The 23809-nt window shown below is 39.9% G+C and overlaps 1 protein-coding gene across 1 annotated transcript in view; it reads left to right on the top strand.

Moving 5' to 3' along the window:
• Alk (ALK receptor tyrosine kinase) overlaps positions 1 to 23809 on the top strand; it is a 689643-nt gene that overhangs the window by 176519 nt on the left and 489315 nt on the right. The window contains exon 2 of the mRNA XM_074049423.1: positions 20927 to 21046. Within this exon, the coding sequence (XP_073905524.1) occupies positions 20927 to 21046 (120 nt within the window). The remainder of the gene's footprint in view (positions 1 to 20926; positions 21047 to 23809) is intronic.

Here is a 23809-nt window from a genome sequence, read left to right as displayed (position 1 = left end):
TATTCACAATAAACATATCATGAAGTCTTTTAACAATCATATAAGACAAAAATTTCATTCCCATTACATTTTGTAACAGATGAGAAAAATGAGGCTCAAATACACAAATCTGCCTCAATCACGTTCCTACCAAGTGGTAGGAAAGAAATGTAATTCAATTTTATCAAAATTTATAAACCATGTAACGATATTCTTTCTACCTGTTTCTGCATGTCCTTGAATTTGGATGTCACAGAAATTGTTTTACCGTTTTTGGCAAAAATATCCTTGCATGTTGTGACTGAGGTTCCATTTTGAGTTTCATGAAACCTTAAGCATAAAGCTTCAAATTGCCAGGTAGGACAAATGGCTCACTGTGTTCCTAATGTGTTTTAGCTTTAAGTTGAGGCCAAACTTTAATGGACTCAATCCCTACAGAGGATAAGTGACTCTCCCTTTTATATTCCCTGTTGAAATTTCAGTTCTTCATTTGACACTCTTTTCCCACATTGCAAAGCCCTAAGATCTACATACTTAAAATATGCATTGGGGTTCTCTTGATCTTAAAAACCTGGCAACATCCTCTAAATATGAGAAGGTATAGATTCTTGAGTTGCATTATCACCACCCTGTAGCTTCAGAGTGGTGACAATGCAATGGAAGACTGTGTATGTTATAGAATTTGCCCAGTGCGCTCATAAACTAAATTATGCTATCAAGACACAAATGTGGAAGGCTATTTTATGATAAGAACTAATGATACATAAAATATGAGTATGATTCTTCTGCAAAAAGAGCATGCAAATTTGTAATGTGTCATTTATTTTTCAACAAAATTTATTTGGTTCTTCTCTTCCCATTGACAAACTCTAAGCTCCATGAGGACTAGGTCCCTTTGGCACTCAGTATTTGCTGAATACATGGATGAATGTAATAGAACATGATCTCCTCCCAGCCCCAGGCACATTCAAAACTATGCCTAAGTCATCTTTCTGTCTTGGCATTGCTGGTGATCTCTCTCCTTCTCAACCTCTCCTCTGTCAGGGTCTGGGTTCCAACACCCTCTTAGGCACACCAAGCTTGTTGTTTTGCCATTGCGCCCTCTTGTGTCTATCTTTCTCCCTCTTAAATTTAGCACAGTTATCCTTGTCACAGCCTTTCAATTCCTTCTGGGTTGAACTCCAATTGAAACCATTTTCTGTTCTCCATGCAGATGTCCTGCATTATTCCAGGGAACCATCCCAGGATTTTTCCTAGTGGTAGATTCTTGGGAAAGATTATAGAAAAGAAAACAGCCACCACAATGGGAAGGATGGTAGAGGCAATGCCTCCCACTAGACTCTCTTTTTCTGGGCAAACCATGTTCATGGCAGATATCCCTGCCACCTGCTTATTGTGCTCTGGACTCCCTGATTTGTCAGTTCTTTTCCTAAAAAAATATAGGACTGAATGCAATATTATTAATGTGCCTTGTCCATGTGGAGCCCAGGGGAGTCACTGCTGCCCATAGTCTGGAGGTTTTGTTGGTAGATGTGTCACTTAAGATTGGAACTAACATCTTTTTAGCTTCCATGCTGCATCACTAGCTAGATAGAGCTTGGGGCTATCAGGCACCAGATCCTGTTTGTTTTTTACATGAAATGTAAACTCAGCACCACCTGCACAATACCCCAAAACACATTCTGTGGTTGCACAGAGAATACTTTTATATTTGTTTTTCAAAAGTTCTTCATATTCATCAATGCATAAGGAAAAATACAAATATACTAAGCTACCTAAAATTAGACCATGCAAAGATATCTATCCCTTCTAATCTATATTCCATGCATTTATAGTAACTATTGCCTATACATTTTAACTAAATTAGGATCACACTGTTTATAGCCTACTTTTTTACTTATTATAAAATATTTCTGCATTAATCAATTTCTATAACATCATTTTACTGGATAATATTATATTTTAAGGGTACCAGCAGTATATTTAGCCTAATCATGTACTTTCTTACATTTAATTCTTTCTAATCTTAGGTGTTAATAGTGTAGCAAGGAACATCATTGAGGCTAAATCTTTGTGCACATTTCTAGTTATTTCCTGGGATGTTTCTAGAATTCAAGTTAGCAATTCAGTTGACAAAAATATTTTAAGATTTTTGACACATAAATGAATGATACTTTGGGAATCTTAATGAGTACTAAATTTCATCCTGTATATTGTTTAGATACTTTCAAACTGTGAATGTTTTCTGTGGTAATATTTCTACAAGTTCAATAAATATTTCTTGCTTGTCTTGTCATTGATTTAAAAAAATATTACAAAGATACGATCATTCTTTCTATAAATATTTGCCAAAAGTTAACACTACATAGATACTCTGCTAGATGCTAGGGTAAGGGAGTAGAAATTCAAGAGTGTATAAGCTATAATCTTTGCTTTCTTTTATTAATGCAAGGAAGTATTGCCCCATTAATAAACAAGTTGAGGCATTTTGGTTAAACTTATTCCCTTATTTCCACTTCTTTATGTACTAAAACATAAGATACTTTGTCAAGTTTTAAAAATACACTGTTAACGTGGAAATAAGGATAATTTGACAGGAACATGACTTACACTTTTTTCCACCCTGGATTTAAACAAATGACACATGCTTATTTTAGTAAATTTGAGAAATTCAGAAAAGTATAAAGAAGAAAATAAATGACTCATAACCAGACCATTCAAAGACAATTACTGCTAATTGGTGTATTTCCTTCCAGGCATTTTTTTTGTATATTTTTCACAAAACTGTGATCATACTATATATGCAATTTTCTAAGCATATAATGTAAACATTACCCTATGTTATCAAAAACTCTTTGAAAACACTAGCTCTACTGGCTCCATAATATTCCATCATTAAAATTAATTAAATGTATAGAATTTGATGATTAATAGTGAAAGCTCTGGAGTAATACTACAAAGACTCTAATTCTGATACTGCTGTGGGCCGGCTTGTGATTTCAGGCAAATTACTCAACTTTTCTGTGACTCGGTTTTCTTATATGCAAAATGGGAGTAAATATAATATTTAGCTTATGAAAGTTCTAGAAGTTGTACATGAGATAATTCAAGTAAAGCTTAATTATGTGCTCATAATTACCATGCAATAAAATCTATTATCATTATCTCTTTCCTGCTACTACTATTTTCTTAATCATTCTACCCACTGCTAGGCTTTGTTTCCAACCGAGAAACATTTACTACTTTAAAAATCACTGAAACTATAATTATTCACAAACACTTGTATAATTTTAGAATAATTCCTTAGGAGAGAATCAGAGTCCTAAGTGTGAACACTCTTTCTTAAAATAAATTTTTATTAGGATATATTTATTATGGGGGTTTCATAGTGACAATTCTGATTAGACTTATATTGTACATTATTTACATTGCCCCATTGTCTCTTCCCCAGCCCCCTCCCCACCCCACTTAAAGCAATTGCGAGAGATTTCTTAGTTCTGTTTCATATAGATAAGTGAAGTCCATCTGCCATATACCATCACCTTGATCTCCTCCCACTAGTACCCCCCACCACACACACTGTACCTATTTTACAGTCCTGGTTTTCATTATTAAAATTTAAGTTGATGTTCAAAGGGGTGTCTCTTAAGACTTTGTGTATTGCCCAAATCACTTCTCTGTCTCTATCTATAGTACAGTGCAGTGTTAAAAAATTATGTTTAAATCAGAATCACTTATGAGCCTTTCTTACCTCTTGTCTCATCTTCCACCTTACCAATCCCCATCTTCCCTCCCCAAGATGACATGTGAGAATCCGCATCTCTGGGGCATTTGAAACACTTGACATTCTTTACATTCATGAGCAAAATGAAAATGTTAATACATTGTTCATGAGATTGTTTTGATAAACATCTGGGCACTGGTGGCTCACATCTGTAATCCTAGCTCCGTGGCAAGCTAGATCTGGAGGATCATGGTTTGAGGCCAACCCAGGCAAATAGTTCTCAAAACCCCATCTCCAAAATAACCAGAGAAAAAAGTGGATTGGAGGTATGGCTCTAATGGTAGAGTGCCTGCTTTCAAGTGCAAAGCCTTGAGCTCAAACCCTGATCCCACTGAAACAAAAAGATTGTTGTGATAAATAAATAAAATTAACTGTATACACAGGAGTTTGCAAATGGTAACCACTCATTGCTAGCCATTATTATGTTATTATTAAAAATAAATTTGAATTTATAATTTATACTTATAGTATATTTATAATTTATACTCTTATAAATCTCATTGCCCTCATCAATCATAATTATTTTAAATTTATATTAATTTAATTATTAAAATCATAAACAATTATTTTTAAATATTCTCTAATTCAATAAGTAAAAAGCAATACCTGATTGTTTCTCTTTGCTTTTCTTTGGCTATTGTTGGAGTTGAACTTTTATCAAATATTTGATAGGCATTTGTATTTCTGGGTGTGTTTGTGTCAGAGAGAGAGAGAGAGAAATATGAGAGAGATCAGGAACTATTTGTTTTATAGAGGTCTTTGTTTCATATTTCTTTTTCTTTTATTGGGGGGACTGCTTTTTTTGGTGTTACAAGTATTAATTCTTAGTCTGACCATGTCTTATTCCTACTAAACTACTTTTGTCTCTCCATAGTCAATATATATTTCTAAAGGCTTCTGTGCCATCTGATAAATTATCCATTTTAGAATTTTGCCAGAGAGTCTTATTAAACTTATGTGTCTGTGGTCCCTAAAATCCATCTTTTTCCCCAATTAAAACAATCTGAAAACCTCAGCCAATCTCCTATCTCTGGCAAAACTTGAAATCTCCAGGATTGCTCAGAGTGCCCAGTAGATGATAGAAATTATCCGAATCATCTTTTGTCTGGATTTGAATGTGGGTGAGGAATAGTGAATGTAAGCACAGGTTACTCAATTGCTGAGTCAATGAATATCAGACATATCTAAAAGAGGTGGTGTCTAGACCTTGTACTTTTTCTATGCTCTGTCCTCCTGCTTGTTCTCCAAGTCCCCTAACTGGGTCACTAACTTGTTTGTCCATGACAGCATTCTTACCTTGGTAACCTGATTTATGCTTTACTGAGTCCTGGCCTTTGTAATAATTACATCTCCATTCAGGCCATCTATTGTTGGCCACTCTGATATTGGTAAATGATGTGTCAGGATCTGCTGGTCACAGACTCAACAGGTCAAGTACTTATTACCACCTTTTCTGAGCCAGCCCTTCCAACCCCTCCAGTCACTGTCTACATAGTCCATCTGAATGTATCTAAATCTCAGATCTTTGCCCATTGCCTACAGACTAAATGTTTGCCTCCTAAAGATCACATGACTCTTCCTTGAAATTTTAGAACTCAGACCATTTAATGACAGGAACTAAATTTTGCCCAACATTTATTTGCTATAATGATAATAATAATAACTTCTTTTATGATAACATAGATAATATTTACTGGAAATTTACTTTATGCTGTGCATTGGCTAAGTACTTCATAAGCACTCTCAAATCACATCTTCAAAGCAAGCATTTAAGATTGGCTCTGTTTTTGTTCCCAAGTCATGAATAAGGAAAACAAAACTCAGAGAAGATAAATAACTTGCCTGAGGTTACACAGGCAGTAGTAAGTGCTAGAACTGTGAGTTAAGTTCAGGTCAACCTGATGTCTGAGCTCATGATCTCACAAGATTAGATATGGAATCATCTGGAATTCTCCATCTGGCCTTCTTTCCCTTTAATCTAGTTTATAGTCCCCTTGGTAAATCTTGCATCTCTTGTCACATATCTCTATAAACAATGACAATTCAAAGCTAGAAGAGGTCCTAGCTGCCATTTTATTCTGCTGGGGGTGATATCAGGTTTTCTCCTCCCTGATCCTGCCTGCAATTCCTGTGTGACTTCCAGGAGACATGCCTGGCTCAGTCTTCTTTACTGGTTCCCTTGCAGGATCAGCGCCTCACTAGCCAATTATGTATCTTGGTCTGTGGTGTCAGGCTCTTCTATTTGCTCTGAATGTCAATTTACTTCTTACTTCTAAGCTTCTTTCCTTCCCTTCCCAGCAGCCTCCTTCATATTCTAGTGCTTGTCTGTTGGTTTTATATCCACTTCACTTATTTCCATTCTTAAAAGTCATGAGCTCAATGATTTTATCTTCTGATCTCCTTGTATTAGTCTGTACCAGTTGCTATTTAAAAATAAATACATAAACTGGGTATCTTATAAACAATAGAAATTTATTTCTTACAGTTCTAGAGAATGGAAAGTTCAAAATACCAAATCTGCTAGCAGGTATCTATCTGGTGAGAGCCCATTTCTTAGGTCATAGGTGGTGCCTTATCATTGTGTCTTCACATGGTGGAAGGTGTGAGAAGTCTCTCAGGTCTCTTTTATAAGGGCACAAATACCATTCATGAGGACTCAGCTAAATGTTTCACCTCCTAACGTCAACATGTGAATGGGAATTAGGTTTCAACATATGAATTTTAGGGGGATACAAACAATCCATAGCATTCCTAACAATCGGAAATCCATAAATATGCCTTCCTCAAGTCTCTTCTCAAGGGTAAGCTAAACCAGTTGCAGAAATAATTGCCACTCACATCAGGCGGGAGCAGATCTACATGTGTAGACAGTGAGGAAGCCAGAGCTACAAGTCTGGGGTGTATGACAACAGTTCTTGCTTTCCCCTGCCTCTTTCAGAGTCTGAGGACCCATCGTGGGTGGCAAAGTAGCTTTCATATTTGGTTTTATTCCTCTTTCATATTCTGAATACAGCAAATTCTCAGTAGTGGCAGATTTAATAGTCACAGTTTTTACTCTTTGCAAGGGAATCCAAATTACATGATATGTAATAAATTGTCATTTTGCTGAAATAGGAATTTGAAAATGTCACAGTATTAGGCTGGGTGTGGTTGTGAGTCACTTAGATGGTGAGTGATTTGTTGTTTTCTGCATATTGTAGTAATGCATTTTATGGAAGTAATGATAAGCTACAACAGTATTCAGGAATGTGGAAATTCTAGAAGTCTCTGGATGCCTCCTGCACAAATATCAAGGGTTGCCCTGTGCGCTAGGCCTGGGGCAAAGCAAGGTCTCTCCTCCCTTCCTATGGCTGAGTGTGTGCAGTGTGCAACTAGCTGAGAAATGAATTCTATTTTGTACAACACCTTTACAGGTCATGGACAGAAATCTCCCCAGAAGCCAGGAGTTCTCTTTAGGCGTCATGATAAGGAACAGAGATAGCATTATTCATGTTTCATTCACCTGCTCCAAATACTTTTGCTGCTTAGTCGTGACTACTTCTGTTGGGCAGGATTGATATTGTCCTGATGAAAATGGAAATTGTTGGTTTGCATTTGGAGATATTAAAGGATTTAAGGAAATATTTTCATTTTCATCTAGAGCTTTAATATTGCATAGACACTGCCTGAGTATGACCTACCTATATCTAATCTTTTATTCAACAGGCTAGGTTTAGTTTCTTTTATAGTTGGTGCCAGCAGCCATCGTGTCTGCTCCTGCCCAGAATCTCCAATGACAGCAAGACCTGGGAAGTCTTAGGGAGATAGAATGCCACTTGCAGAAAAAGAGTCCATTATCTTGGAAGCCACTCCTGAAGTCATTGCTGAAAGCAATTTCTCAGAGTTTATTCTTAAACCTTAGAAGGATCTTCCTACCACCATGATTGAAGGGAAAGGAGAGAGAGCCCAGGCATCTTTGTTGGTAAAGGTCATCAGTCATGATAAGCCCCTAAACCCAATGAGATTTCTGATAAGATGGTTGTATGATGACCATACAGCAGTTAACACAGTCGTTTGTAATAATTACCTTTTGACCATTCAATAACCATCTCATGAAATTATTTTCTGAATTTTTTAGAATAGAGAAAGGAGCCACATTTCAACCCTTTTCTTTGATGAAGCCTCTTAGCAATTATAAATGCTTGATGGAAACTTTCTAAGGCCCATCAGGTCCCACTTCAAAATCCTTTTTCATCTGTGTCACCTGCTTTGTGTGAATAAGCTGTGTTCAACATTTCTGCTCTTTTCCTGATTCTGACTGTCCACAGAGTAAGCCCCAGGGGTATTTTGTGGCTAATATCTCTACTGATGTGTGGAGATGTCTCCTGGGCAAGATGCAGGGCGACAGAGTGTGCCCTGTCACTTCTCACTGTTTGATTGTGGCCACATCTCTTGACCTCGACTTTCTCTTCCTCAGCAATGTGCCAAGATCATATGTAGGCTTCAGCCAGCAGAACATGCACAGAGACTCTGAACTATTGCACCCCTCAGCACTTTGGGAGGCTGGGCCACAAAAACACATCATTTTCAATGTGTATCTTGATCTGAACTAAAGGTTGGAAAGCACCAACTTAACATCTCTGATTATCGTTCTCTTCCTCTGTATATTGGATTTTTGATGATCAAAGCCTTGAATAAGGGGGCCTTAACAGATTCCATGCATTGGCTACAGAGATAGAACTTTGCCTCCAGTTTACCCTCACTGACTGTCCCTTTGAGAGTGAGATGAATTTCTACTTTTTAATTCCTTCTAAGTCATAAATCAATGTATAGTATCTACACTTAGGTAAATCACTGACATAACACATTTTATATAACCTTTGATTCTTAGGGCTTCTGCAAGGCACCAACAGAGCACAACCATGCTGAGGATACACACCGTGGGGTATCTGCCTTCTCCTGGTCTATCCTGCTTTCACATCCCAGTTGTCTTCCGAATCCATAGGCCTCCCCTCCTGCTAAAGGCTGGCTTTTGCTCTCTCTGAGCAAATGCTGCCTGAATGGAAGGTCTTTACCCAGGACAAAAAGCATCTCAATTTTCCATAGTTTCAGCATCGTGAGCCAGGTGTTAGTCTCATAGGTGGTTCCAGAGGATGACTTCTCTTTTGATCCCTGTAGACAGATCTCAGGTGGAGAAGAAATCTTTCCTGCCCTTCTCCTCACATGCATTCCAGCCAAATGCCATATTAAGTGAGGGAAAACCAAGTCACAAAACTATATACCTTAAAATGTTAACAATGCACGAGGTATGGCTGATGTTTATTTTCTTCTTTAGACCTTCCTGATTTTTTTTCCAGATTTTCTTTAGTGAAACTGAAAGTGTATTTTGAATTATCTTTCTAAAAGATGCACTCAAGATGTACTGCATGAAGGCAAATAACTGTTCCTGCATTCCTTCACACTTACTGGCTCCAAATTACTGCCTCTACTTTCAGAACCAAGCCATTTGGAGGGGGTGGAAGCCAGGAGGAAGGGAGGAGGCAGCAGTGTGGGCCATTGAATTTCCTCTTTCTCAGACATTTCTCTGGCAGCTAATTCCACAGTGATCATCTGTATAGTGGCAGCGTGACTTTCATGTTTTCCCCAAGGTATTTTATGGCCTTTTTACAGTGGTACTATGAATAACTTTCTCTCCGTAACTTCCAAACAGTGAAAAATTTCAGATAATTTCCTTCCCTCTTTGCTTTTCTTCTCTTCTGTGTTTCGGTTCCAGTTCTTAATGTTGGTCTCCTGGCCTCACTGTCTTTCCCTTCACCTTCTTCCCTTTTCTTCTCACTCTTCCTGATGCCCCTCTCTCTTTGCTTCTCTTTGCCTAATCTTCGAAGGAAGATAAGCTGTTCTGGTGAGTGTCAGTGTCTGATGGTGGTCCACACTATAATGAGGAGAGTACAAATCCAGAATTATAGTTGGGACCCACATGGCTGTAAGAGCAGTTCCAGCAGCAATTCCAGCCTTTCACTTTCCAAAGGAAAGGACTAGGGTCTGGGGCCTGGAGTCAGGCCCCCTTCCTGCAGGAAGCTTGGGCCAATTAGCTGATAATCAGAGGAAAAAGGGGAAGGGCGACTGAAAAGACAGATCAGTCCAGCCAAGCACGGAGCCAGTCTAGGTGGCAGTTCTAGTTCCTGTTTGACCTAGAGGGATCTGTCATTCTCAGGAAAATGCTACTGGCATCTAGGACCTGGTTAATCTCTTTCTGCTTTGTTTATTTTGATGTCTCTGTTTCAAGGACAATCAATACCATCTCCAAGGAGTTATAGGCTAAATAGTGGCATTGTATTTGGTCCATACATCAGGGTTCCTCAGTAACACCTCACCTGTGTTGGTGTGGAGTGAACAGGAGTTGCTCTGGACTGAGAGAGATGTGGATCTGAATAGGCCTGTGCCCTCTTTGGCCTCCCAGATGTCCTACACCCTTTATCTAGTTAACTCCATTTGCCTACTCAGGGCATCAACTCAGCTTCAGCTTCAGCTTCTCAGATATCCTCTCCTGGCTTTCATGATGAAGTCAAATCCCTCCTTTATACCTTCATATAGAATTGTGTATCTCTCTTTCATAAAACATGCCACTATCAAGACATTGCAGAGATGTGAGAGCTCATCTGAATGACTGTCTGCTGCTTACCCCACCCTGAGCTCCTGAGCCCAAAGCTCTACGAGGGTAGTATTTAACTCTGATCATCAATTGCCAAGGATAGAGATGGGCACCTAGGAGATACTGAGTAAAGAGTAATTGGAGGGATGAATTGATCTTAGCTCCACCCATCCCTTTTGAGTTCAGGACCTTGGACACACGCTTAACCTCTCTGAGGCTCAATTACCTCATTGGAAAATGGGAATAATAATTCCCCAATTTGGAAAAATGTGAGATTTATGTGGAGCAGTGATGGTCCACGATGGACCAACTATAGACTTATACAAAGTATTGGTTCTTACTTAGCTTTTTACTTCACCCCAGAGCATTGCATAAAGCAGCAACTTAAAATTTTAAAGAATAAAAATACATGTCTCCTTTTTTCTCTCCCTACCTTCTTTGCTACCCTATTCCCTTGGTCAGATGAGACCCAGAGTGGAGAAACATCAGATTTCTTATTCTTGCTAATTAGATGACCTTGGGTAAGCTTTCTTGTATGTGTATGTGACAGGAAGACATAGATAAATAGTCTTTACAGTCCCTCTCAACTTTCTCATTCCGAATCTCTGCCTAGGGGTCAAGGGTAACATTGACCACTGCTGTCCATAGTGCAAGATGAATGGAAGAAAAAGGTGACAAAGCATCAGAGTAAGACAAAGCAAATTAGGCTGTTGGCCTATCTGTTTTAACACAAGCCAAGTTTATTTTCATAATGCATGTGAAGAATGTTTTAAAATGTGTCATCATGACAGTGCCTCTTAGTAACAGCATAAGGATTTCTAGTGTACCTTTGTTCAAAAGAGCCTGAGGGCTTTGTATATACTGTCTCATTAATTCTCTGAGTGTCTGTAAGTTGGATTGGAAAGCATGATGAATTCTATTTTATATGCAGAGAAACAAAGATGCAAAAAAGGTTAAGCAGATTTTCCAAGTTCATGCAGTAGTATCATTGTTCCCAGGAACCCAGGTCTCTATCTAGCACACCATCCTGTTGGAGCACTCCAATCTAGCTAGTGGCTAAAAGTGAATCTAGCCACAGGCACAGAGCAGGTCTTTGTGCAGAACTCTTTTTCCTGAGATGAGAGGGATAACAAGTAGGTGAAAATGGACTGAAAATGCTGAAAGTTAGTAAAAACTCTTCTGTACTCCTTTCTCCTTTCATCCTAAAAATCCTTCCCCTGGACTAGCCAAAGCCCCTCTCCAAGAGCCCCGGGCAATAGGCCTGTGGTGTCAGCCATGGAAATAGTGCTTGCAGAACCTGAGACCCTGGAGAACCAGCTGCCCTGACGAAAAGTGTGTACTTCTAGGTCACCTTCCTGGCTGACTTGAAGGACTCTGTCATACACCCCATGCCCCATCCCCACCCCCAGTTGTAGGTGTCTGTGATCTGGCCAATCTCTTTCTGCTGTGTTTAATTAAATGTTGTGTTGTAGAATGGCATTCCTGGTTGGTCCATACATCCAAGGATAGCAAGTGTATGTTCTACCCCAGTGTTCAGTGGTTATATGACCTTGGGTAGGACAGTTGTGGTTTCTGGGCCTTAATCTCTTCATCTGTAGAAGAATTTACTAATAGGATCATTGTAAGGATCACAAGAGAGGGTAACTCTGAAGGGCATTAGTGAGCCCTAAGTTATGGTGAATGTTTAAGTGGCTGGTATCCACTCTTCCATGTTGGAGTGCCCCTCTTTTTGCCCTCCTCAGGACACTTGCTGCATGATCTCAGTGGTCACCATGGTAACTATCACTTCCCAACTGGAAACATCAGTCAACAGTTGGTCAAGAGAAGAGCCAATTGTTCTCGGAGCGTTCATAGCCTCTCTTCCAACATCTACAGAGACTGGTGGATTCACAAGAACTCCCTTGCTCCAGAGGAGAAAGATCTTTTGTTGATGGGCTTGATTTTCCAGGCTGCCCCATCTTTGTGTCTCTTTCGGTACACTAATTATTTAGTGCCTGGTAAAGCTCTCTGAGATCACAAGATGAAAGGCCTGGTGGCAGTTCAAAGTCTTTCTTTGATTATTATTCTTGTCAACACATTTTGGGGGAAGAAAATAGGTTTGAGATCACAGTGGAGTAAACTTCCTAAGAGTAGCATACAAGCCAGCCACAGAAAGGAACCCAGAACTGATAGTCATGTTACGCTCCTAATGGAAGCACCTAGACCTTGCAAGGATATATAGGTATGTGATGGGAGTGTTAAGAAGTCAGGCCACCTGAAGAAAGAGATCCTCTCTGATGCTGTCTTGGATTAGTGAAAATGATAGTTAGTCTTTCACAGCTATGGAAAGCCAGTGAATCTATCCTAGTTAGTAAGAGTAGGGCCAGTTACCATGTACACCTGGAGTAAGGATTCAGGGGAAGAGAAGACATTGCAGTGTTCGCAGGCTAGTCAGGAGCAGCTTGCTTGGGACAAAGAATTTATTTCTAAACAGGTCAGAATGTAGTGATCTGGATTGTCCAAAGAGAGATAAAAATTCTGAAGGGAGGCATCAAATTTTATGTTGTCTTCATTATCTGACTTTGGCCATGAACTGTGAGTCACTTGTAGCCTACGTAGTCTTGGTATCTTAATTGATGAAATAGGTCTATGCCCCTTATCTAGCTTTGCCTCTTACCCTAAGAGACATCTTATATGAGCCCAAATAAAAGTCTTCATGAAAAGCTTTTCCTAATTTTTTTTCTCAATCTATGAACATAAAAAAAAAGAAAAACCCTCAATGTAAACAACAAATACATGCTTTTGCCATTTGTGGGCAACTTCTTTGTGATTTCCTTTTTGGTGTGTCTCTGGAATACCCTTTAGGTAGACAAATGCCCAGGGTGAAGGACCCTGTTAACAATTTCCTTTGCATTGACTCAGTGTTTCTTAATTCTGTGCCTTGAGAAGGGACTTTTGCTTTCATTGGTGGACAGATGTGTTTCACCAGTGAATGAACTCCATAGTTACACACAGATCCTCTTGGGACTAAAGAGAGGCAAGAAACATGTGTTGAAACCATGACTTTCAACAGTACAAGAGAATATTTTATGAGAGAGTAATTTTTACTTCAGGACTGGAATTACCAAGAAAGAGCACAAACAGTTCTGCAGGATGTGAGTGGGGCTTAGAGAAAGGTGAAATGAAGTGGGGTCTGTTTAATTCCATTCAAATTCCGCCCCTGACACTAATAACTCCTCTCTGAATGAGCCAGCTGGAAGAAAATGTGAAAGCTGATTATGGAGAACCAAATACATATAAACCAGAGGGGACCTTAGTGAACAGCTCATTTAAGCCCCTCATTTTCCAGCCTAGAGAAGGTGTGTGGGGAGGTTTGTGTCTTTAGGACAAAGAGTGCATCTTTTCTTTTCTTTTCCCTGAAATCAGATCTGGTTTTGAGGCTAAATTGACTGCCTATTGCAACTCCACCATCACATCACTGCTAATGCTCTTAGTCATGTAAATTCACCGAGAATATTCTTTTGGCTGAACAGGTGTGAGCTCAGCTCCGTGAATACCCAAACCATTTGTCTTAGGCTGACAGTCCCAAAAATGAGGCCTGCCTTGTGCTCCTCACCAGGCTGTGCCTGCTTACTACTGTTTGACATCTGGACAACTATTCATTTGGCCACATTAAACTTGCTTTGTGTGACACAAAAATCATTGTAAAATAATGCATTATTAAGTGTGTTTTCAAATAAGGGGAAAAAACTAGCAGGCTGTCACTGTTTTATTGTTAGAAGGAAAATAAATAAGTAAAATGTGTACAAGGGAAGGTAGAAGCAGTTTCAAGGATTTAGATGCATTTGTTACATTGTATTGATGGAGGTTTATAAAAATGGTTGATAGTGAACCCAGGGCATTTGTGTAAATAACCATAACACGTGCATAGATTATTGCATATACTGACACAAATATGATATATCCCCTATTTTATGTACATTGTCTTAGGAATGGATGGACACACAGTGAGACACATAAAAATAAATGTTGGAAATAGAGCCATGCTGATTATTTGGGCAGTTGAAACAGAGCAACAGTGAAACAGTGGAAAAAGTGGGCAGTTGGCAAAGTCAACAATTAACTAGTGAATTGTAGAGAAGTTGCTTTTTGAGAACCCTTTTGATTTCTGGATATTGTACATATTGATCAAAAAAATGACTGGAAATTGGAAAGGAATCAAGACTCCCTTTCGTTTTGGAGTCTAAAATAGAGATGGTAACAAAAACTTTTAAGGATAGTGTGACTGTTATTTAAGCAGCCTTTACAAACTCCCAAGAGTTACTAGATTAGGCATTATTCTTTCTCTTACCATTGTATTCAGAAAATTGACGTTCTTGAAATGTGTGTTTAGCCTGAAGATAATAGCTAATACATGCCAGAGTTACTTTCTCTAAAGCCCTTGTCTCATTCATTTGAGAAATATTTATTGTGTATCTACTATGTGCCACGCATGAGAACATAGCAATGACTAGTGCAGGGGGTATATTGTAAGCAAGTGAATATATATAAAATCTCTATATAAGAAATATAATTCAGGGCAAGGGGATAGAGAGTGGCTTGCAATGAATGTTATTTTCACAGGATGATCAGGGAAGTTCTTTCTGAGGAGGTGACACATGGGCAAACACCTGGATGGAGGGAGGGAATGACCTCATGCCTCTGAGGTGGAAGAGCTTCCTAGGCTAAGAGAACTGCCTGTGGAAAGGCCCTGAAGTTGGAATATATTTGGTGGACTTGAAGAATAGCAAGGAGGCCTGTGAATCTAAGCTCTATGAACAAGGGAAACTTGGAAATGAGGTCAGATGGAGAACCAGGGGCCAGATCTGAGGGGCCTTTTAAGGTTGGGCCATCACAAGAAACTGTTACAGTGAATGGTCTTGATGTGTGGAGAACAGACTGAAGGAAAACCAGCTGGGAGCTTAGAGTGATAGTCAAGGTGAGAGGTGATGGGGGGAAAGTTGAGAAGGAATAAAATTAAAATAGAGCTATCAAGATTTGTGGATGAGTTAATATGAATTGTAAGAAAAAATGAAAGCAAGGATTTCTTCTCTTTTTTTGGTCTAAACAACTGGGTGAGTACTGATATCAATTTCTGAATGAGATTTAGGTGAAGGGTATCAAGTGTTTGGTTTTTCCCGTGTTATGTCTCAGATGCTCATCAGGCAATAAAATGGAGATGCTGAACAGGTTGTTGGATATATATTCTGCTATTCAGGGGAGAAATTGGGCCTGGAGCTATGGCCTCAGGAGCATTAATGTATAGATGGTGTCTAAAGCTATGAAACTGAATGGAAATGAATTTAGATGGTTCCCTATTTTTAAAAATAATTATCACCTGGGTGCTAGTGGCTTACACCTGTAATCCTAGCTACTCAGGAGGCAGAGATCAGGAGGATCATGGTTCAAAGCCAGCCCAAGAAAATAGTTCACAAGACACTATCTTGAAAAACCCTTCATGCACACAAAAATATAGGGCTGGTAGAGTGGCTGAAGGTGAAGGCCCTGAGTTCAAGCCCCAGTACCACAAAAAAAATAAGTAAATAACTATCAAATAATGAAGAAAACATATCATAGTTATGTGAAAGATAAAGTTGAGCCTATTTACATATCAGGCAAGGAGAAATTCACTGAGTAGTTCTCTAAGGAAGAAAAGTCAGATTTTTTAAAGCCTTAGGCCATGCTGGTCCTGCTAATTCAGAATTGAATGAATGCACACATCCATATGAACTTGGTTAAAACAACTCCCTTTCTTCATGGGTTAGCAAAGAGTCTCCAGTTAGGTGCAATAAGGGTCTGGTGTCCTGGGGTCACTTCAAATTCATGGTCATTGATCACCACTGGCTGGCTACAACCTCATGATACAAGACAGTATTCAACCATGAAATTTACCAGGCAAGTGTTGCTGGAAAGTGAACTTTCTCTGTACAGTCTGGAAAATGCAGAAGATCCAGCAAAGACAAGTGAAGGAGACCCACTACTAATAGGAGGCAATCAAGGACCTGGTAACCAAGGTGTGAGGAATCCAGGAATCAGGGAAAAGTCAGCCAGGTTAAACACTGCTGAGAAGGTTAGTAAGATAAAGGCCAAGACTAGTTCATTTTACTGCAGCCTGAGGTCATTAGTGACTTAATCTTCACTAGTGAATACAATCTATGGGGAAGGGGTGGAAGAGAGACAAGAGCAGAGAAAAATCCTTGAGGAGATTTAGCAGAAAAGGAGGTTTGAGTAACGGGGTAATGGCTAAAGAAGACTGTAAAAGTCAAGGAAGTCTTTTCCTTTCTTCCTTCCTCCCTCTCTTTCTTCCTTCCTTCATTCCTCCCTCTCTTCTTTCCTTCCTTCCTTCCTTCCTCTTTCCCTTTCTCCATTCCTCCCATCCTTCCTTTCTCTTTCTCTCTTTCTAGATGGTACATGTTTTCTGTGATTGAGATGAGCTTGGCAGAAGAGATAAATCATTGACGCAGGCAATGGGGGAATGACTGCAACAGCAGAGTCATTGAGAAGGTACAGGAGTAGCACCTAAGGGTAGAAGCCCACACTGCTCAAGTATATCGACAGTGTACCCTTACGACAGGAGCGAAGGTACTGATTCCTGCACGTGGGTAGATTTGCTTTTTTCCTCAATGAAATAAGAAACAAGGTCATTTGTTGAATATGTGGAGGATTGGGGGAATTAGAGGTTTCAGGAGAAAGAGAAATTGGAAATAGTCATGCTGGAAAGAGGGAGAGTAAATTGAGTTAGCCAGGGTTGCAATAGGATTTCTGGTCTGTCCTAAGGGTCTTCTTGGGGTTTCTGGCTATGAATTTAAAGTGAGACTTGTTAGCTTCATTGCATGTTCCTCCTCTCTTCCAGTACCAGTACCACATTCAGCTTTTTTATGACAGTTGTCAAAGAGAAAAGGGCAAAGGAGTTGAGATAGTATGCAAGGGTATCATGATAGCAATAGACTCTGGAATCTAAGCTCAGGACATTGGGAGATGATATGTACTGGAAAAAGGGTAGTGTCAAGAGCTTAGGTTCTTCACTCCAACTCTTTACCCTGCAGAGCCTTTCAGAAAGGGCTCAGGAAATCATCAGAGAACAAATAAAATCATCTTACTAGTAGTCAGTCAATGATGCTCTCAGTCCAGGTGTGCTTCTTTCCTTTATTCTTCTCAGGCCATCACAGGACTACCTCTTCCACATCTCTTGGGCTCCTGGAAACTCCTTCCCTGTTTTCTTCTTCTCTTTTTCCTCCCACTCTTCATCCCCTAGGTTGGACCCTAGGGTCCAAGATTCATTCTGCTTTACCCCATAAATCTGCCATTTGGGAACCTTACATTTTCAGAGTGGAACACCAGAAAGACAAGCCCTTCTCTTGCTTAATGGGTTGCTTCTCATGTCCTAGCTTCTCTTTATGGTAGAAAATCCCCTTCCCACCAAGTATGAAGATGGAGGGGATGGGAACTCTGATGGGAACAGACAGCTTCTTCACTCTGCACATGTTCAATGCAGAGGTACTTTCTTCCAAATGTTCTAAACTTATGCATATTCTATGAGATTTGATTAGGATTCACTTCTGTCCCAATGTCTCCAATTATGTCAAACAACTGCATTCATGCATTTTTCTTGTGCTTACCTTTTCAGGTGGGGAGTCCTATCTTTTTTGGTGGGCCCCTCTACTAACTACCTTACCCTCATTTAGCTAATCGCTCTACCCACTCCTGTAGAGACTAGGGATTCTACAGGACTCAATTAGGACTTCCATGAGCTTGGAATTCTTGAATTTCCTGTAAGGACAAGATAAAACTTTCTGCTTTCTTTATAGCATTAAACTCTGAGGGTACCCAGCAATTTGTTGGCATTTTGGTGGAGGATGAAATTCTTTAAGCTCTATCTGAAAGGGTGACACAATGATGTCTGTATCTCCTTGTTGCATCATGACTCAGCCCTCAGACATCTTCCTTTTGAATGATTTCAGATATTTTTCCCCTAAATATATTACCTGGAACTCATCCAGGTAAAAAGTCATCTGCCATTCTGTGCCCACTCAGAGTCACAATGCATCCTAAAGTCTACCCCCATCCACCAGACTTCACATCCAGGAAGAAGTAAATACCATTCCCAATCACAAAGGTTAAGAAAAGTGACATCATTTGGAATCAGGGATATAGAGCTGAAGCTTAGTCTTCTATTATTTTGAAATTACTTAAAGTTTGCGCTCAACTGATGACTCAGATGTAGAGATGCCAATTTTATTCACATGGGAGTCATTTCAGGAGCTTGGTCTTCCTAGGCCCTTCACATTGTTGCCCTGCTCTGGAGCATGCTTAGGGTGACCTCCAATCTTAGCCATTGCCCTTGGGGGCCCTGCCAAGTCATTGGAGAGAGCCAAGGACCACCCTGCACTAGTTTGGGTGAGCGTTTAGAGTGGTTGAAGGAAGCTGGACGTTAGCATCAGGTGAGCTGGTCTGTTGACTCTCTGATCTCCTTTCTATAGCTGGCTGTGTGGTTGCAGTCAAAGTATCTCAGCTAAGTCTCAGTTTCCTCATCTATAAAATGAGGACAAATAATAATACTATTCACAAGGTGAATCAGGTAAGAAGTAAATGAAATCATACATTTAAATTACTTAACATAGTGTCTAGTCAATATCCACTTGATACATATTATTTTTTTTTGACTAGTTGGTTTTGATGTTATTTTGTTTTGTTTTGAGACAGGATCTTGCCATGTAGTCTAGGCTGGTCTCAAACTCATTATCCTTGGTCCTCGGTCTTCTGAGTGCTGGGATTACAGAAGTATACTGCCATGTCAGCCATATTATTAATTTTTTTTAAGTCTAATACACTTAACCATGCCCAAGAAAACTTGTATTGCCTTGGGTTTCCCTCTCTGAGCCCTATTTTATGTCTATAAGGTAGAGCTGGCTTCTCTCTGCAGCTCCTAGCATAAATCCTGTGCCCTTACAGTGCATTTCCTCTGAGCCACTTTGTAGAAATGCCACAGGAAGATGTACCCAGCACTGGCCAAGTTAGTTCTGATCTCTGTAGATCAGATATGAGAGAAAAGGCACTTCCAATTCAGATGTATAGAAGGCAGAGTCAAGTTCTTATAATGCCCATCCTGTTCTAGTTACAGAGGCACATGGTCCTATGGTCAACTTTACCCAAGTGCAGTTCCTGTAGACACAGTGAAGGGATCCAGAAACAAAAGGCTGCTGTGTGCACACAGGTCAGAGATTTCCTTGAAGTGCATAAAGTAGAATCGATGTTAAAAGGGAGTGGAAGGCACAGACTAGAACCCTGAGTTGCTGGTGCTACAGTGATGCAGAGAAAACAGCAAGGCAGATAAACTGGGAAGATGCTTCTGCTGGTCCTGCTTCTTTTTCTTTCTCTTTTGCCTCTTCTTCACAAAGTCACCCCAAGTGTTTTAATAGTGACAGCTAGAGTAGCAAAGAGTCCATTCATGGTAGAATGTGCCCTTTCTGTGTTAGGCAAACCTTGGCTCAGTTCTAGATTTCTTCATTTGCCCCTCTGAGTATTAGTTGTTGCACCTGTAAAGTGGAGTTAATATTTCTTGTGTTAGAGTCACTGTGAATGTTATCTGACACCACGTGGGTAGAGTCCAGCATGGCATCTGGGCCATGGAAGCTGCAGAAGAAATTCTAGTTCTTTCTTTCCTTCCTCCCCTCACTCAGTCTTGCTATTCATCCATCTACTCAACAGAAGTAATTCTCAAATCCTTCTTGTTTTAACAGAAGAAGCTTTGCCTGTCATAAAACATTAGCAAATAGTGTGATAGAGAAGAGGATTTTCTGGGAAGAACTGTGTAAGAGCATGCAGCGTGTGCTCATTTGATTTGTAGATATATTGTAATGACTTTCCAACCATTTGAGATAATGTTAAAGAAAGAAGTAATGCTGTTTGGCTCTTTTTTTTCCTCAACCCTTCTTTCTCTCATGCATATCAGAAACATTAATTCTTTGTGGCTTCCTGGCCTCTTGGATATGCGAAAACCCGTAACCTAGCTTTTTCTCCCTGAAAATAAAATAGTTGTCAAATACTCATAACTTCTGAGTACAATTTCAACCCTCTCATTGATAAGGCAATAACCCAAGCAAACAACATTAGATGAAGTTACAAGCCTGAGTGTAGAGATGGAGACATTATTTGGACAAGATGAATTGAGGTTCTCTTTAAAGTTGCACAAATTCTTACAGGCAGAATAGACTTTGGATAGAGCTATTAGACCAAACCATTAAGTTTCTTGGCTTCTAGTTCATCTTCCAGAGAGCCTCAACATGGCCTTAGTCACAATAGTCAGACTTCTGAGATCTTGCTGTGCTCACTAGAAAATGTACACAAGTCCTGAGGTAAACTCAGTCTACTAGTGCCTTGGGTCTTTCTTTCCTCATCTTTCCAGTGGAAGTCATGAAAGCTGGTTATGAACTTTATGAATGATTTTAAGAGACAGCTATAAGATAAACCCTAAGCAAATACATTAGCATTCTCTTCTTTATTTTCATGTCCAGGTCACAACTTCTTGGAGTCACCAACAAACATGCCTTCTCCTCCTCCTGATTATTTTGTGTGGAATCTGACCTGGATAATGAAAGATTCCTTCCCTTTCCTGTCTCACCGCAGCCGATATGGTAAGTATATTTTTTATAGTTATTTGTGGTACACCAACATTATCTCATAATTAAGAAAGTTATAAATTTATGTTTGCAATAAATGATGTTCAAAGGAATCTCTCTGCCCCCTATATGCAAAAGAAACATTGCTGTGCCCTCTGTCTCCCAATGGCACCCAATCCCACTAGACCATTGCAGCCAAGCTATTTCCAGCTGCATTCTGTATACTAGGAGGAAACCAAGGGCTTTGTTGATGCTGTATCCCATCCCTCAGCCTTCAAGGCATTCCTAGTCCCCCCTTACCAATCACTAGATGCAATGTTAATTTGCATTTTGATTATAGTTTTCTGGATGTAAGATTCTAATCCATGGCATTTTTAAAGATTGTACTCCCTTAAGAAGGCATTGTTTTGGCTCACAGTTCTTCCAAGTCCCCTCCAATGACTCCTTTACATCTGGGTCACTCTTTAAAGTTTTCCAAGCACATTATTTGATATTATTTCTGTTCATCTGATTCTACAACAGCCTGGGAAGTAAGGAGAGCAGATCTAATTCCATTTTTTACAGATGTGTAAAGTGAGTTTAATGAGATCACACAGAGTGGGCTCTCTATCTACAAAGCCAGGATTCTTTTCTTACATTCACTTTTTCTCCCAGGGGGCCATCTACTCAGTCTGTGAAGTATTGTCTTCCAGGCCTGCAGGAGGCCATATTTACACAGAGTGGAAGTCCTCATTCTAAGTGTTCAGCCTAGCAGCTTAGAGCAGGTGGGTGTGTGCAGTGGAAAGAGTGGGTTTGGAGGACAGCGGATGCATTTCTGGGGAAACATTTTCTTACTCTTGAGCCCCATGAGGGCTTGGTACTATGCTGTGTTTGTTCCCCTACTTTATCCCTTAACATTGAAGACAGTCCTAAAGATTTGTGTACAAAGAGTGAATGCAGAGGGCCTCCAGAGAAAGGAATTCTCTCAGCAGGCCTGATTCAATTAAGTATTTATGAGCCCAGTACAGCACTGAGTTCTAGATTCCCTTCTGGGCATAGTTACCAATTCCTATTTCTTAGTCTCTGCCCTTGGGCCTGAGCAATTAAAATACAGCTAACAGAGATGTTCCACTCACTATATAAAAACACTAGTCTTGAGCCTGTTGTCTCTCATCTATAACACAGTTAGTCTTGGTGCACATTAATGATACCTTTCATTTCAAACTTAAAAAAATGCATCAAAAACCCTATGGTGGTTGAGGATTATACTCTGCTCTAGGATGTTTCTACTACTCCAAGCCTCCCCAGAGCAAGAGAAGGATCAGTGATTCTCAGGAGATTCCAAATAAAAATTACTTCTTGATTTTATTTAAGCCAGACTCTGAGTGTCATTTTATGATAGGGCCAAATGTCTATAAATAATTGAAATCTAGTCGTTGGTATTGGTAATGCTTTGTAATCAGATTTGTAATCCAACTTGTCTGCAGATAACACTGAGTTTGCTCTCAAAGTCATTCAATATCGCTACAGGAGGACAACTTTTATAAAATGTGGAATGTCCAAAAAAGGCAGATCTACCCCCTGTATGCCACAGAGTACAACATATCTGTCACCTTTGGAGCATCTTGAGAAAAGTTGCAGGTTGAAAGGAGAAAACAACAGGATTTTATTAAGCTCAATCCCAACCTGCTCCTTGCCCTTGTTAAATCTAATTCCTCTCTGAGTCTTCCTTTCTTTATCTATAAAATGAGAATGAAGTGCCATGCCACCTTGGGGCAAAGGAGTACATGGGTGTTCTCCAAGATCTCTTTCAAACTCTCCTTATGGCCTAGAACTTTATGATATCCCCTCTTAAAGACAAGACCCAGACCTTATCAATTGTTGCCCAAATGATGGTCAGGGGTATCACAGTCAGTACCATTATTGGTATTGATCCATGCAGGAGAAACAAACTGATTCTTGACTGGTGGCTACTGCATGGTGATAATTTCAGATCCTCCTCATCTTCCTGCCTTATTTAATCCAGTTGAGACTTGTGAAGACCCCACAACCACTATCACCATTGTGTGCCTGTCCTCTTTCCAGATGCTGGAATTGATGAAAATTCAAAGATAAGTAAGAAATGCCCCTGACCTCTCAGAGTTCACAGGCTAGAGACATAATTTTGTAGGCAGCTAGGCTCATTGCTATGAAAACTGGCCTCTGTTGGCTGACCTCAAAGCCTAGACATTGAGGACTCACCCTCAGACCCATCACAGCGCAAGGTGAAGGCAGTTAAGGCCAAGACTCCCATCCCTTAAAGGTGTTTGTGGGCCTCAGCCTGCATGACTATGAACCAAACAGGCCAGCAGGCTTATGGGTGATAAATCTGTACCTTTCAACTGCCAGGAAAGACATTTTAAGAAATGTTAACAACTTCATTAATTTTAAGGCCTCAAACTTGGGCAGAGAAATTTGACTGGAAAATTGCTGCCTGAAGGGATAGATCTTCAGTCACTGAGTCTCAGCAGGTCCACAGTGGAGTTTCATGGTTGACTGTCTGTCATCACCTGTGTTCTGGTGGGACAGGTGAGTAGTGAGAGCGACGCCAGCAACCCAAGCACAGGCATCATGATGGGCAGCAGGAGGTCAGTCCTCTCAGGCAAACTGTCCACTCTGAATTGAGTATGGCTTTCTTCTTGCTAGTGTTTTATGAGAAGAGATGGGGTGGAGAGAGGCTAATAAGATTTACTCACCCCCAGCCTGTAATTATCTGCTTGAGTAAAAAGTTTGACCTACCTTTTTGAAGGCTCCCTATAT

The sequence above is a fragment of the Castor canadensis genome, chromosome 12, assembly GCF_047511655.1.
Source record: "Castor canadensis chromosome 12, mCasCan1.hap1v2, whole genome shotgun sequence".
NCBI lineage: Eukaryota > Metazoa > Chordata > Mammalia > Rodentia > Castoridae > Castor > Castor canadensis.
Note: the sequence above shows the minus strand (reverse complement) of the source record. Positions and strands in the feature narration are given on the sequence as shown.